This window comes from Vipera berus (assembly GCF_964194415.1).
Source record: "Vipera berus genome assembly, chromosome: 1".
NCBI lineage: Eukaryota > Metazoa > Chordata > Lepidosauria > Squamata > Viperidae > Vipera > Vipera berus.
Genome location: NC_138202.1, coordinates 119,890,328 through 119,907,205, shown reverse-complemented (window position 1 = coordinate 119,907,205; position 16,878 = coordinate 119,890,328). Strand labels below are relative to the sequence as shown.

The following is a 16,878-nucleotide window of genomic DNA, read 5'->3' as shown; positions in this document are numbered from 1 at the left end:
AAAATTGTAAAACTTTTCAATAAAAAAAAAGTTGCTTGGTAGTATAACCTCCAGTCCAGGAGTCCAAATCCTCCAGTGTCTTTAGCTTCTCGTAGCATTTTCACTTTAATTCTCGCTTTTTCCCCCTGCCGGATAAATTTCAGTATTATTATATTCAGTTCATCAAAGAAGGCTTTTCCCAGCCTTATAGGAATTGTTTGAAATAAAAAGAGTATTTTTGGTAAGATATTCATTTTCACTGTTGCTATTCTCCCCAACATTGACAATTGAAGGTTTTTCCATTTTTTCCAAATCCAATTTTATTTGTTTTAGTAATCTTATGTAGTTATCTTCTTTTACTGTTACACACCATCAAGTCCTCTTCAATCTTGTTATTCTAATTAGTTCCCAGCTAATCTTTTTAGATCCTTAGAGTTTTTGTTACTTTAATTGATACCATCATCCTTAAACTTTGTTGTCATGAGCTATTTTATTTTTGGTTTCCTTGTAGATAGAGGAGGTCACTGGTGGTCTATCAGAGAAGTTAGTGCTTTTGTTACTGTTACTGAAGTTTTATGCAAAGCCACCAAGGAGTTTTTACTTAGCATTTTGTATAATTCCCTAGAGCAGGAAAACTCCCAAGGAAAGAGTTTAAATATTCTCTTATTCCTCTTAGATATGATTTCTGACTCTGAATGGAGAGAATTTAATTTCACCATCCCTGAACTCAGACCCAGAGCCATATTTTGCAACTGAAAAATGCTATCTGGGAAAGGACTATGATTGTGATGTATCTTCTTTGCATGCATAAGATTCCTGTTTTAATCCCTGGCATCTCCCAGCAGTACATAAACAGAATGTTGCCTGAAACCCAAAGTATTGCTTCTTGGTGTAGTAATTATGAGATAGGTGATGGATTGACTCCATACAGAATAGCGGCCCATGGCATCTAAAGAATAGGGCAAGATATGTTAAATTTTGACATCCCGTTTATAAACACTGTTTCTGCTCACAATCTCAGCAAATAACCGATGACTGACATTCTGAAAAGAGTACTGTAGGACCCCATGCAGTTTAAATTCCCAAAGATTTCTGGAGGAAATTACTGAGGATGTAAAGTTCAGACATTTTTCATGAATAAACAGAAATTGCTTGGCTCTTACTTTTTTTTCTCCACAGCCATTCCCACTGCCAACATATCCCTTTCTGCTTTAAGACTGCCATTCTATTGCCTTCCAACAACTCATTGCTCAAGTGCTTTTCTCATACTACTTAGCAACCCGTGACTGACAAAATGTTACAAATCCCTGGCAACATGGAGTTCTTCCTTGAGAACAAAACTTGATGCAAACTAAGAAAGTTTGCCTAATTTCTTTCAGTCTGCCTTATACATTCTTGTCACCTAATCTGATTTGCTTCATAATGCAACCTGTATCTTCAGAATTAATAAACACTCTGGTGGAACCAATAAGAAGAAATGGGAAATATTTAGCATAGACTCTGTGAATGAAGCTTGTTTCAGATGGTAAGGCTTGAAAATGTCGTATTTCATCCAAATTTGAAAAGATTGAATCTTAAGGTATGTTTAGGTTAGAATTGAAATTGGTGCTTGTAAATGACAATTTTCTGTTCGCTTTAGCTTCTTACAGAATACCAACTTTACTCTGCCTGTAATTCAGTCCTGTCGTGAATAGTTGAAACAGATGCATCTGCCTGAACATGCAGAACAGGTAAGACAAAGATTCAAAAAGGGAGAACTCACTTTTGAGGACTGAAGGGAGGAGATAAAATCCAGTCCAGATCAAATTTCCTATGGAGTTGGAAGAGAACAACTGATAGGAAGACTTGGAGTCAATGTTAGATTTTCGTAGATGGTCAATCCAAAATCTGTAACATTCTGTCTCCTTTATGGAAACAGATCACCTGGAAGTCTCTTTGAAATTAACAAGACTGTAAGGGTAATCTCTGTATAATTGAAGTCTTCTCCCCCCACCCCCCATTAGTTATGTAGGTGAGTCTTCACCAGCTTTTCATGTGTCCACTCCTAAGTGGGGAATGAGCTGTGGTACAGCTGTAAAGAACACATCAGGAGTCTTGATAGTTTTGCATGGCATTTTATTGGGGAGGAACTATGATACCTGCTTGATTACAGAAGTTATGGAAAAATAGGCAGGTAGAGTCACCAACCAGTTAAGAGGACATGCTTAACTAATGCTCCCACTGATAGCCAATTCTGACTACCTTAAAACTCCCAGTTCCCAATTCTTTGATCCAAATAGGATCAAGCTGTTAGCTATTTTAATTCTCGTAAGTTCTCAATATTTTCTCAGTTGCCAACTGAGTTTCCATTTGTTGTGAAAGTAGTAAAAAAACATGAAAAAAGACAGAAATGCTTTTCAGTTGGACAGATTTACACTTTTTTTACATTGCTCTTTATGCTGTTAGAAGTATGCTTAAGTGTATTATTAGTGTACTAAAGGAACATTACATATTTGGGGACGTTTGGATTATGCACAAAGCATAATGAGTTCACAATTCAGCTTGGTAGCAAAATTATGGCTTGTTACTGCAGAAACCCTGTAATGCTAGCATTATGGCTGCTTGGTATTGTAGGAACTTAAGGTCATTGAAGTTCCATTGAAAGGTTGATTATTTGAAGTTAGGGATGCAATCGTATTGTAGGAACTTAAGGTCATTGAAGTTCCATTGAAAGGTTAATTATTTGAAGTTAGGGATGCAATCGTTCACTAGAAAATGTTATAATTAAAATAGATTATTGTCATGTGCTTGGAAATATTGTTATAGTAATATTCTTTTGTGGAATTCTTGGCACATTACAGAAGTAAGGAGATGTTTATAGATGTTACCCTTACAAGCACAAATAATAAATAGAATAGGTTTTCCCAGCATCAGTTATGAATATGAAGACTCACCACAGCATGTTCTGTTGCCCTCTTATTATCTTATGGTCATTTGATTAGAACAGAGTTGTCCTTGTTAGCTTCTAAAAAGGATCAGAAGGCACTAAACTATTAATTACAAAGTTTACAAGTGTGGAGCCAGCAGATCTTGTTGAATCTTACATACTATTGCTAAACATGTTATTGCATGTTTGCATATGATCCTTTTTTTGAGTAGGTTGGTTTGGTTTGTAGATGCTCACCTGTATATGGATGGAGTTTGCATACAACAGTTCCTTTCAGGAAAAACTGTGCCTTCAGAAATATCACTTGCTCATTCATTGCAGTATATTGCTGGTGAAATATTGGATGGTACAGCCTCTATAAAGATTTGACCCAAGCTTTCTCTTCCATTGATTCTGGAAGTATGCGATAGGTTCTCTCCAGGGCTATGTGAAAAGAACTTCCCCTTTTTCAATGGAAGAAAGAGAAAGTGAAGAGCCTGGAACTTCACTTTGTCTATGGTCAGGACAGAGCATCAGTAATTTAGAAACCAAGAGCTGGGACCAGGAAGATTAATCAAGAACAAATAAAATAGAAGAAAATTGCCTCACACAGAGGGTAGAAAGAAGGGGAGGATTATTAGAATCCTTTCCTAAAAGAAGTGAGCCCTTTCAAGGTGTGAGCCCTTCCCGGAGATGGCTCCAAAAAGACTAATAAGTAGGAAGTTTGTGTAATGCAAACTCCAGCGGTGATAACTTAGGAATAAGGAGAGGATAATTTAGAAGGAATAGACAAGTTTCTCTCTCATACACACTCACTCTCTTTCTCACACACATGCAAGTTCAGCTCCAACCTGAGGGAGCTGAACCTCCAAGGCTATTTGAAGTGAGAAAGGAAGTAAGCCACAGGGTAATGCAGGGAGTCAATGCCCAGCACCTGGCAGATGCCTAGTAGCTTGACACAGGCCTCATGGCGACTAGAACTGGCACAAGCCACGTTGCAATAAGGCTCCTCATATTCTTTAGACACGATCTCATCTTCAAGCAGGTTGAGGCGGATGACACCACGCTCATGTAGGGCCTGAAGTATCTCTAGGCTAGCTGTGGATTTGAGAGCCTGAAGATGCTGTGACACTAAGCACATCACTCCCACAAGCTTTGTACGGGGACGGGAAGGAGTGGGCAGGACTGGGGCCACTCCACAGGCAACCATGACAGAAGCTAGCATGATGTCTACTCCATAGATCTCCCGAATCCAGTCACGGAGGTAGAAGCCACCCATGCGAGGATTGATTTCAATAAGTTTGGGGCCTGCAGCTGTCAACTTGAGCTCCACATTGAAGACACCATCAGTGAGACCACAACCTAAACAGCACTGATAAGCAGCGTGGATAAGTTGTGCTTCACTCTCAGGGGGCAGGCAGGTGGGCATGCAGGCTGCCGTTTCTGTAAAGTTGGGCACCCTGGTGGGCCCATTATCAGACACAAATGCCCCTAGCATCCGTCCCTCATATATCACCAGATCCACGTCATGCTCAGTGCCTGAAACATATTCCATCAATAGCATGTTATTGCCCCAACCCAACCCAATGCCGAAATAATCTGAGTCGTCCTTCAGATCTTGTGTGATCTTGTCAAAGTGCAGATGACATTGCTGGGCATCTTCCACCAGCTTTACCCCTACTGCTCCGGCCCCATACTCAAGCTTCATGACACCTGGGAAATTAATGTGGCTGGCAGCTCGCTCCACATCAGCATGGCTCTCCAGGTGACAGCATGGCACAGCATAGAGTGCTGCAGAAGACCAGCGGGACCCCTCCTTGCACCGCCGCAATAAGTGCTGGTGAGTGCGGCTTTTCTGCTTGGCCACTCGCATGGCATTTGAGGAGCTGCAACGCAGACCCAGTCCTTCACATATCAACGCTGTCAGGACCATGCAGTCATCCCAGTAGGACAGGCAGCCATCCAGATGCAGGCCCCTCTCCTGAATAAGCCCCAGCAGTTTCCGGGCATGCTCTTCATCCCTCGTGTGGTCTGTGGTGTCATAGTGGATGAAGGTGTGCACCAGTTGGGAGGCAAAATGGTTGGGATCGGTCTCCACCAGGTGGATCTGGGGATGGGAAAGATGAGAGAAAAAGAGAAGGAAAAGGGAGTAGAAACAGGGTGGGGAAGTGGGAAAGGCAGAGATGCAGAGAAGGAGGGGGGAAAAACCAGAGATGCATCACTACAGGCAGTATCAGAGAAGGCCAATTCCTTGGGGTCAGGGACCATACAGGAATCCTTTAAGAAGAAGGCACTATCAATAGGCAGCTGCTTCCCCAGTGAACTGACCATTCCATTCCATCAAGCTGGTTGAGCTTTCTGAGCTTTCTCTAGATCCCAGTTTCTGCAGCAGCAGGGTTTAGAAGGAAGAGCTCCATTGTCCTCTAGGTTTGGGAGGAGGAATTAATGCTGAGGCAATACCCATGTTGGTAGGCAAGCTGGCTAAAAAGCGTTCACAGTCTTGAGAAATCAAAGATGACCCTGTTGCTTGCGTGGGAAGGGCTGTGTGAACAAGGGAATCACATTTTCATTTTCCACTCTTTACTAGACTCTGACTAGATCAGGGAAGTACCAGCACTAGGTTTTGTGAGTTAAGAGCAAGGGTGTGGGGATGGGTCAACATTATTTCTTTCACTGCAGGTGTTTTTTTATCAGTGAACCCCAGGGACCTGGAGGCTGTCAAGCCTCTAGATAACTTCAGAGCCAAGCCATTTTTCCAGGAGGAACTTGGATAAAGCATAGGATATACAGCATCCCACTTTGAAGGCTGCAGTTGTAGATATAAGACTGTGGCACATGTACCCATTGTGCTCAGTTCAGGGTCTGAACTGGAGAATGGATCAAGGCTCCAAGAGGGGCAAATTCATCCTTCAGTCGCAGAGGAATAAGCTGACATTAAAGCACTTGAAACCTTCAGGGACAATAGAATGAGCTTTTGGAAGCTAAATCTGGCTCTGGCTGAATTGTCTGTACACTTCTACACTTGCAGTTAGTTTTCATTTCATTCCAGTCATCTTCCCACCCGGACCTATTATATACATCCCCATCTAATTTCCATACAACATCCAACTTATTTGGAGGGGCCTTCTTTCTGGTTCTAAACAGGCAGTTGCACAAGTGATAAGTAGGTCTCAGAAATAGGGCTTTGAGACTAGCAAACCCAAGATGGCTTCTTCTTGAAATAGGAACAGTACTGTACTGTATTTCTACCTCTTCTAAGGGTGGAAAACACCAGTGTCTGATAAGACTGTAGGAAACAGTACTTATATCCTGAATTTGGAAAAATCAGGAAAAAGATATTTGGAAAGATGGGGGCAGGCCTGCCTGATACTCTGGGAATTCTCAGTGATGAAAAAAAAGTTTCAGTTTTTGCCTGTTATGCTGCTACTGAAGACTAGGAACCATCCCAAAATAACAGTGGGAGTGGATGGTTCTTGAGAAAAGTGGGAATACACAATCTCCACAGCTAGCTCATCTGTCCTGCCCCATATTTGCATCCTAACATTATTACATGGAGACAGGAAGTGGTGGAAGGCAGCTCTGAAGTCCGCAGAACTTGTTTCCATCCCCAGTGACTCTTCCAACAGGACCTTGCTTCTGGATTGGGCCCTCCAATGCCCCACTTGAAGTACTCCTGAGAGATGGCAAGGCTGGAAATGGGACAGGCCAACTCCTCAGCTTTACGGGCAAAGTGAAATGAGCAAGCCCTTCTGATGGGTAACGTGGTTTACTCCCCTCTCTCTTTAGGTGATGCCCATGACATTGATGGGATACAGATAGGGATTGTGGGGTGGTGCTGCTCTAGCTAGTCCATCCTGCAGCTTGGAAGGGCTGCACAAGTCTGTGTTTCCGCATCTTACTTTTAGCCCGTAGTCCCTGGCAGCCTCCCAGACGAACTTTTTGCTGAATCCGCCGGCCCCAATCACTAGCAGATGCTTGCCCTCCATCAGGTGGCACTGTGCACGACGCAGCATTGTCTCCACCAAGGCGCATGCTGTCTCGCCTCCTGGGGCCCCCACCATCCGGCCCATGGATTCAAGGGCTGAGCAAGTCTCCAGGCACAACTGTGAGTTCATCTCCAGGGCTACCAATTGCAACACCTGGTCCTTTGAGCTCAGAAGAAAATCCACCCCTGTGAAAAGAAGATGCCAAAGAAAAGTGAACATTTGTAACAAGGCCTTGATGAACATCCATAGAAAGGCCACTGAAGCCATCTTTGATCCAAGATATAGTACTTAACACAAGAATAAAGGAACAAAGGCATCCCTCTGGTGCAGCAGAATGCTGGATAGGGAATTCTGGAAGTTGAAGTCCACATATCTTAACATTTCAGACAGTGAGAAACACTGCTCTAGAGGATAGGCACTATGACAAAGAATGCTTGCTTGCTGGGCCCCATCAGGTGACAATGTTTAAGCAATGGAACCTAGAGCATGGTGACTCTGCCTAATCACTCACCAAGGCATGTCCATAATTGCCAAAGTGCTGCATTCTGGACTAGCTGCAGCTTCTCATTGGTCTACAAGGGCAGCCTCCTGTATAGGGCATTGCAATAATGCAAACATGAGGTGACTTTCCTTAGTATGGGTAACTTTCCTTAGAACCTCCCAGTGTAGGAATGAACTCAACTGGCACACAAAATGAATTAGAGCAAAGACATTCTTGATCATGGCTGCCATCTGGTCTTTGAGCAAGGACCTGTGAGTGCAAGGAGACCCTCAAATTATACAGTTGTCCTGAAGCTCTATTTAGGATTAAAGATGGACCATTTTGAGACCTGAAAGGTCCAAATACCCACAGCCAGTCATTCTTGTCAGGGTTAGTGTCTCATTTATCGGAACCATGACAGTTAGCTTCTGTTCCTCTCTATCCAGACCTGTGCTTCCTCCAGACACTGAGACATCCCAGAATCACCTGGTCAGCTTGGGGTCAGGATATATAAGTGGGTATCATCAGCATACTGAAGATATACAACTGCAAATTAATGGGTAACCTTACCAAGCAGCCTCATATAGCTATTAAAAAAGGGAGTGAGAGTATTGAGACCTGAAGCACTTCCCCTTTCAATGATCTTGAGATTGATCTCTTCCTCACCCGTCACTGCCAACTGGAATCAACCACGGAGAAAGGAGGAAAACCATTTAGGAGTGGGAGAACCATTTTCTCTCACTCCTAATCCTCACCGAAGGATACTATGATGGCATTAAAAGCTGCTGATGGATCAAGAAAAACTAGGACATTTCCTCCTTGGCCCTGCCAGAGATCATCAACAAGTCATTCTACTTTTAATTTCATTTCTTTTTTTAATAGTACCTTTATTAAATTTCAACATCAACTATTATAATACAAATTATCTTAAAAGAAAAAGGAAGGAGAATAACATAACAAATTAAAAGTGACAAAAAGTATGTATCGAACTAATACAATAATAATGACCTCCAACTTTCTATTAATAACAATACAACCACCTCAAAATTTAAACAAATAACACCAAATTTTAAAATATCTTAAAATACTAATTATCAACCTACTAAAAAAACCAATATATTTTACTTTCAGTTTTTTTACTTCTTTCATTCCTATTTCCCTCCTACCGTGTTTCCCCTAAAATAAGACCTACCTCCCAAAATAGGCCCTAGTTAAGACCCGGCCCAGTCCATCCCACCTTCTGGTTGCCCAAGATGGGGTGAGGCGCACATGTAAAAATCAAGCTAGAGCGGGGCTGGGGGGTGGAGCTGCCCCATGCGCCCTGCAACCGCTTATCTCAGGGCCCCCGCAGCCAGGTCTCTCATGCCCAGACACCTGCCTCGCTTCAAAAAGGCCTCTGCAGCCCAGAATGGAGCTCCGGGATGACGCGCATGTCACCCTCTGGCCTCCATTTCGCTGGCAGAGGCCTTTTCTGTGGCAAGCAGCCACAGAAGAACTGGGCTGGTGGCAGCCACATGGGCTCATGCTGGATGGGGCTGTCAGTGCCACTGGCGTGTGGCAAGACAGTAGAAAAGACATCTCCCGAAAATAAGATCTAATGCTTTTTTTGGAGGCAAAAAAAATATAAGACCATGTCTTATTTTGGGGGGAAAACACAGTACCCAATATCCAGCTCTACCAAAAATGCCCTGACTCACATTCCAAGCCTCTCATAACTAATTCTCTTTCACCAGAAGCAGTCACATCAGTCATGCTATTGGGGGGCGGGGGGGGGGGAAAGAACAATGAAAAGAATAGCAAACCAAGAGTGTGTTTCTGTTCCCCTATTTTTGTTATCAAGTGGTAGTTGAGGTTGTGTGAGGCAAAGAAGATGTCAATAATGAGTGAGGAGGCTGGGACAGGTTTGCTCAGTACATAGTAGTAACATGAAAAATAGATAATTTAGCATGAAAAATCAGACTTGTGAATTTCAGATAAAGTGAGATAGTGATATCAAGTTTAATTCACTGGTGGCAACCAAGTTTGGTTCTTTTTCTTAATTGGTTGTTTTTAAGGGAAAAATTGCACCAAAAATTGCTCAAGTACACCCTCAGAGGCTGGAATCAATTGACATACTCAAAAAATAAACTAATTCAAATCAATACAATGTGGTTTGAAGACCCTAATTTGCCTCTATTCCAAGAAGGCAGGCAGCAGCAATGTTTAATATAAATGAAATATCGTGCAGGTTTTTTTTTATTAGAGACTTGCAGTCTCACTATCAGGCAAGCAGCTGCTAACATAAACATAAAAATAGACATTGTGCAAGCCTATTTCTAGAACAGAGAACCTGGAAAGGAATTTCTCTAATGCTGTGGGATGCTATTTGGTCCTGTTACTATAATCAGTAAAGCCACTTTACACTACTGCCCCATGCTTTGCTAAAAGCGCAGTTCAGCTGCTCTGACAGCCCCAGTTGTGCAATCAAACTGCAGTACTCCACAATATCTTATAAACAATAAGATATAATGACTGATGCTACAAGCTTACCAATAATGTCAGTTTGTGCTTGTTGACCACCTTTCTGCTCAACTGATAGACTAGCCTCCATATCCATGAAGGCTTTCATGGCAGCCTCTGCTTTTTGCTTAATCTGGGCATGGATTGCATCAATTTGGATCTCATCTTTTAGTCCCCAGTGCTGTAGGCTTCTTTCCAGAGTCTGAGGCACTGTGGTCTGGTGCTTCAGTGGCTTATTTGCCGGACCTACAGCACATATTACCTGAAAAGAACCAAAAGGTTTAAGATCTTTTTGAACTATTGTCAACTTGTCTTAACATTTCCATTCAAACAGTCCTAAGGGTTGGGTTCACTTTGTTGGATTATGGCTATTTCTATATAATACAGAAAGGTCTCCAGTTCTGTTTGATTTATGAGAGATTAGAGTATTTCCTACCCAGCAGGAGAGTAAAAATTGTCAATCTGATGACTGATTATGTAACTTAGCTTATTTCTAAACAAGACATTACTTTGGCATGAAAGGTTTGCTGTATCTGTAAGCACCAATAATTGTGAGTTCAATTATTTTTACACTGTTCCATAGAAAAGTATAAAGTGGGACACCAATATTGCTGTGAATATACTAATCATCTGTTGTACTACATATGGCTCTTCTATGGTCTGTGGCTTTTCTACCAGTGATACGTTCCTGGGTTTCTTTTAACTTCAGTTGGGCACAGAGTTCCCTTTACCTTGCTTAGCAGAGGCTGATCTTTTCGGGATCTGCATACAACAGCACAAATTCGGATTGCCAGATTGGGCTGCAGAGATATGTTGCCTGGAACTGGAGATGTAGAGCAGGAAGAAAAATAGGAAAGAGAAATGGAAGACATCAGAAAAACAAATTAATAGGATCTGAATAAATGGAGAAAAATGAAAAGAACAAGACAGGTCTGATGAAAAGCTTATATTACTCTGGAGTACTATCAGTCAAGTAATTTTGGAGAATTGTGGATCTGAAGATGGTAACCTTACCATCACTACTAGTATTGTGAGCTGTGCTGGTTCTACCATACCACAAATCATCATAACAAAGCTCCTCTTCAAAAATGCTCAAGCCCTGGTACATGCAAGAGAGGCTAACAGAATGAAGCAAAGCAAGTAGAAGAAACGATAGTTTATGGAATAACAGAGTCTTCACTGTGCTGGTAATTTTAGATACAAAGGATTTACAAATCCTAGAATTCCCAGTTGTTCCTATAGGTAGTTTGGGAGTTGTATTCCAGCATGTAAGGGAGGTGGAAGGGTAGATTAAACTATACTTTACAGGGACTGAGCTGAAGGATAATTAGCTTTGTGACATAATGGGAAGTAATCAAAAGCTATTCCTTACCTGGGGTGTTGTTTGTAACTAAAGGCCCAGATCGGAGGATGTGAGCAGTGGGAATGAAAGCCTCCAGCAAAATGCTCTCGTCTTCCTCTAGAGTCTCCAGCAAGGTAAGGACAACCTGCAGGACGCTTCCACGTTCTGACTTGTCATGAAATGATACAGCTTGGGCTCCATTGCAGCGCCAGCCTGAGGGCTTGACCACCACCTGTGGAAGCATAATACCTGTAGCAGCAAGGCTTAAAGATCCAGCTCTTTTCTCAAAATTCTGTATTCTGTTTCCAACTCTCATGCTATGTTCTCATTTGAATGGAAAGAACTGCAGTGCTCTTGCTCTATAATGCCCTTGTCTTCACCTGGTATCTGTCTTGCTTTCTAACAACAGAACAGAATAACAGAGTTGGAAGGGACCTTGGAGGCCTTCTAGTCCAGGGCTTTTCAACCTTTTCACCCATTGTACCACTTTTAGGATATGGCAACATCCGAGTACCATCAGTCACCAAGCAAGGTGTCAAAAACTTGATGACCAAAAAAAAAGAAAAGGAAAAAAGTGATGAGTACAGATAGTCCTCGACTTACAACAGTTTGTTTACTAACTGTTCGAAGTTACAATGGCACTGAAAAAGTGCCCCCCCCAATCCACAGCTGAGCAAGACACCTGCCCGCCCGCCCGCCCGGCGGTGCTCCTCCTCCTGTCCGAGGTTTTCATTGTTGTGAGCATTTCTGTTGAGGATTGGCAGCGGGGGTGGGGTGGGGAGGTGTTTGGTTTTTATTCCCCCCCCATCTGCTGGGTGGTTGCAGCAGGTTTTGGTCACTTCACATGACCCTGGGACACTGTGACTGTCATAAATATGAATCAGTTGCCAAGCATCTGAATGTAAATCACAAGACTCTGGGGATGCTGCAACATTCCAGCTGATTGGTGCTTCTTCTGGGCTCAGCAGAAGCGCCAGGATTAGCGCTGAGCTCCAGCTGGAGCCTGGCACTGATCCTGGTGCTTCCTGTGAGCCCTGAGGAAGCGCCAATCAGCTGGAAAGCGGTGCTGATCCTGGCGCTTCCGCTGAGCCCTGACAGCCCTGCAGCTCCAGCTATGTCTCTCTCTCTCTCAGGCTTGTGCGGTGCTGCCATCGGTTCAGCTCATTCCTCTCCCCCACTACGATGGTCGCGTACCACCTGCTAGGTGCCAATGTACCACAGGTGGTACCCGTACCACTGGTTGAAAAGCCCTGTTCTAGTCCAACCCCCTGCTCAAGCAGGAGACTCTATACCATTTCAAAAAAATGGCTGTCCAATCATTTCTTTAAAATCTCCAGCGATGGGGCACCCACAGCTTCTGTAGGCAAGTTGTTCCACTGATTAATTGTTCTAATTGTCAGGAAATTTCTCCTTAGTTCTGGATTGGCTTCTCTCCTTGCTTATTTCCATTCATTGCTTCTTGTCTTGCCTTCTGTTGCTTTGGAAAATAGGTTGAGCCCCCCCCCCCCTCTTCTTTGTGGCAGTCTCTCAATTCAGTTCAGTTCAGTTTAGCACCTCTTACCTGTTTGTAGGACTCCATTGCACCACCTTGCAAGAAGGCTGTAATTTCCTCCTGCAGAAGGTTGTCTTGTCCTTCTCGGCCACTCAGTTCAACCACGTGGATGCGTTGCTCTTCCGTCACATTGCGCAGGAGCACTGGGCGCTTGAAGGTGAAGGCCAGAGTGGGGGGCACAGCTACTTCTCCCTTCTGATCCATGAGCTGCCGGGTCAGCAACTTGTCCTCTAGAAGGCGAGTCAACTCTCCCGAACCTCCCGTGGGGCAATCAAGATCTCGGGCCAATTCTGCTGCTGACTGGCCCTGCAACTTGCAGGGTTCAAAGCTCCCTGTGAAGTAGCTGACCCGACGTGGGGAAGAAAATTCTTCCAGCACTGTGCGACCGCCAAGCTCAAATGTCACAGCCTTCAGTACGTATAAAGATGACTCTCCGGGATGAGTTTCTGATGGAACCTTAGAGAGCCAGGCTGGTGACAAGCACAGCAGCATGTTACCTAGGGAAAGGGAAGATGAGAAATCCAGCCTGTGAATATATGTAACAAACTAAGGATGTTGTGAAAAATTAAACAAGCCAAAATGTAGAGATGTATTGCCTAGGGATGCGGTGGCTCAGTGGGTTAGGACGCTGAGCTTGTCGATCAGAAGATCGGCAGTTTGGCGGGTCGAATCCCGAGTGCCGCGTAGCAGAGTGAGCACCTGTTACTCGTCCCAGCTTCTGCCAACCTAGCAGTTCGAAAGCACGTAAAAATGCAAGTAGAAAAATAGGTTCACTACGGTGGGAAGGTAACAGCGTTCCGTGCGCCTTTGGCGTCTAGTCATGCCGGCCACATGACCACGGAGATGTCCTCGGACAAACGCTGGCTCTTTGGCTTTGAAACGGAGATGAGCACCGGCCCCTAGAATTGGAAACGACTAGCACGCATGTGCGGGGGAACCTTTACCTTTACCTTTACTATTGCCTATGTAATAACCAGTAACAGAACAAAAAACAGGAAGGCAGTTTGCTGGTTCCCAAGCCATTGCCAGGGCAAGTAATCAGGGACTGATAGTACAAAACAGTGAAAAACATATTGTGTGCCACCAGCACCCTGATTACTGGCTCTGACAATGGCTTTGGAACCAGCAAATTGCCTTCCAGTTTCTGTAATGTCCTATCCTGATATATTTCCCACAGGACACCACTGAACCTAGTGAGACCAGAGTAGGAAAATAGAATAATCTCTCAGGATATCATTAGCACGTCATCACTGTTTTTTTATTATTATTATTATGTATTAGCCAGTCACTCTATTATAATGGGTTGTTCACTGTTTGGGTGATAGCCTTCCAAGATTTATGAAAAATATTATAGGAAAATGCCTGCCTACACTTTGGAGGAAAGTACCACGAGCCCTGACTTAATAATGTCATATCCAACCCCTACTGCAATATGCAGAAGGCATTCTGAAAGCTAAACATTCAATTTTTAAGCTGCCAACATCAATTCCCCAAAGGTACAAGCAACACATTTATAATTAAAGGCGTGTAGATAGGTCTTCCTAATTTGTGTCTACTTATTTCATTTTTTTTCCATTTTATCTGTTGGAAAGGATGTGCTTGTTTGTTTTTGAGAGGATGTTGGGATCAGACAACAGAAAAAACAAAGAATCAAAAATGGCTTGTGAAATGCCAGCTCATTTCCCTCTGCCTGGAAAGCAGCTCAGCTCCCTTTTGGAGGAAAGTCTTTGGTTTGCCTCCCAACTCAAAAAGATAGTCTCCTTGTTCACATGAATGGGGGGAAAGCACACCAAGGTTGCCTGTTTGAAAACATTCAGACAAAAGTTACTGCATAGGCAAAGAATGGGAAATTGTAGCCCTCGTTCCTTATTTGACTTCAGCTCTCATCAGCACTGATCATTAGTTGTGCTGCTTGGACTATCACGGAAGGAGAAGACAAACTGGTTTTTCCCCCAAACTGATGGACCCCAAAAGTGTTGAAGGGGAAGTGGAGGGAGAAGAAAGAGCTGTTATTCCTAGCTGTGTTATCCTTGCAGCTAGGAATTACTCAGATGGCTTGCCTTCCTTAGAAAACAGATTTAACCCTCTCACTTGGAACACCAAAAACTGTTCCAGTTTAATATACAACTTTGAATTCCTTAACCATCCAAAATGACAACCAAATCTGATTTTAGCCTCTACTCCTGAAACAAAGAAATAGTAAAAAGATCTAATCAGGAACAAATTAAGAAAGAGGATTCGGGCAGCTCTTCACAAACAGTGTTTCCCAATATCTAGTTTAATTGTCACTGCTGTTCAAAAACTCTTCCACTTAATCCTTCTTTTCAGGCAGTTTCCAAGAATCTGACATGATTGAACAGAAAAAGAAAAAAATGATTAGCATCTTCAGAATCAGAATTATCATATGATTAAGAGGATGCTACCCTTTATCATCTTAGAAGATCAAAGCTGATTTTGAAAGGCATCCTTGGCAAGGAAAGGGCATATATCTTCTGGCACTTCTGTCATATGGGAAGACACTAGCTTGAAGAGCACTGAATATAGCTCATTTCTAACAATATGTTTGGCGTGAAACAAATTTTTGAGAATTAATTGATGGGAGTGAGTTTTCACATATAATTTATCAAGTGGAAGAGCATACGGAACATCAGCAGCTTAGCACTTCTGAGCAAACCTTAAGGATAGGCTAAGGTCAAGCAAAATGCTAATCTAAGAACTTACCAGGACACTGGTTGCCACCTTCCAGAAGCACTGATAGATATGAAGCAGGGGAACCCAAGACACACATGGTTATATCTGAGGGTCCAGATCCTAAACAAAACAAGAACAAAATCAGTGGTTCATTTACCTGGAAACCTCATTTTTCTTTCTTTCTTTGCAATCTGGTCATCTCCTAGGACCTGAAGGCAGAATCTCTGTAAATGACTTTTTATAGGAATAGAGGCAGATGAAGTGCTCAAATGCAAGGATTACTCCTTCAAGGGGTGACAGAGCATCCTATATATTTCCTTTTATTCTATTCATTCCATCAGCTTTCAGGCACAAAATCTCTGTATTTTTCTTTGTAGGTGGCAGCCCATCAGAGTTGAACTTAAAAAATAAAGCTAAATAGGTTGGACATGGTTAGTACCTGGACTGAGGATCGTTAGGTATTTTTATAGACTAAACTGGCAAATGATTTTTTTAAATCCCCTATCATTGTCCAGAAAGCTACATGAATACATTCATGAGCCATCAGCTTCGTTCAAGGAGTCTTTATGATTCCAAACATAAAGATAAGCCATTATGGTTTAAACATATGCACAAATCAGGAGACTAAATATATAATTATTCAATAAATTAGGGTTAAAAACATTTAACTTTGTATTATGTGTACATTAAGCCAATCAGTAGTCTACATGTGACCAATATGATGGGACACCCACCTGATCGGGGCTCCTTGGTGAGATCAACGGTTTCTGGGAGCCCTTGCTGCTGTAAGCTGCACTGCAACAAGTCATAGTAATAGGCAGTCCAGGCCTTGGCTTGTGCATCCTCGGGGCTAATTTTGCTATCCAGGAGTGTATCTCGGTGCCGGGCACTGCGCAACGGACTCATTGGTGGAAGAAAGACCTGTTCTGCCCAATCGAATTCCTTGGGCGTTTGAGGTGGTTCAGTGTGGATCTGGTCCAGAGACAGCTGCAGTCAAAGTATTGAAAAATATGCCAAGAAAAAGGCAAAGAGATGCACTTGAGATTCCATCCAAGGACAGAGAGACATTTATTTCGAGAGCTTTTTCCTGTCTCAGCTGCTGGTCCATAGAGGACTCAAGATGAGAACAATCTTCATTGCAAAAAGGAAGAAGATACCAGCCACCGCCTATTAGAAATCAGTTTCTACTTGTTAACAAATCTTAATTTCAGTTTTCTATCCCTTCTAGAAATAATCCCAAATGGGATATTCTTAACAATTCTTAAAAGATTCTTAAAAATATGCACACATATTGTCTTTAAGAATATATGTTTCATTTAGCATTTGAATAAGTATTGATGTGATATTTATATTGCTTGTAGTCATTTTATAAGAGTTAAAGTGCGATAGACTTAATAGCTTATTGTTGTTTGCATATGGTAGATTATGATTGTTTTTACTTTT

The 16,878-nt window shown here is 42.6% G+C and overlaps 1 protein-coding gene across 2 annotated transcripts in view; it reads right to left on the bottom strand.

The window, feature by feature from the left end:
• Positions 1 to 2,077: 2,077 nt before the first annotated feature.
• The window catches only part of CARNS1 (carnosine synthase 1), a 28,952-nt gene continuing 14,151 nt past the window's right edge, over positions 2,078 to 16,878 (bottom strand). For both annotated transcript variants that reach the window (XM_081314098.1, XM_081314099.1), the window contains exons 4-11: positions 16,170 to 16,422; positions 15,466 to 15,555; positions 12,754 to 13,241; positions 11,223 to 11,424; positions 10,582 to 10,673; positions 9,881 to 10,112; positions 6,784 to 7,055; positions 2,078 to 4,991 (exon numbers count right to left, since the gene is read on the bottom strand). In XM_081314098.1, the coding sequence (XP_081170224.1) occupies positions 3,759 to 4,991; positions 6,784 to 7,055; positions 9,881 to 10,112; positions 10,582 to 10,673; positions 11,223 to 11,424; positions 12,754 to 13,241; positions 15,466 to 15,555; positions 16,170 to 16,422 (2,862 nt within the window). In that variant the 3' untranslated portion in view covers positions 2,078 to 3,758. The remainder of the gene's footprint in view (positions 4,992 to 6,783; positions 7,056 to 9,880; positions 10,113 to 10,581; positions 10,674 to 11,222; positions 11,425 to 12,753; positions 13,242 to 15,465; positions 15,556 to 16,169; positions 16,423 to 16,878) is intronic.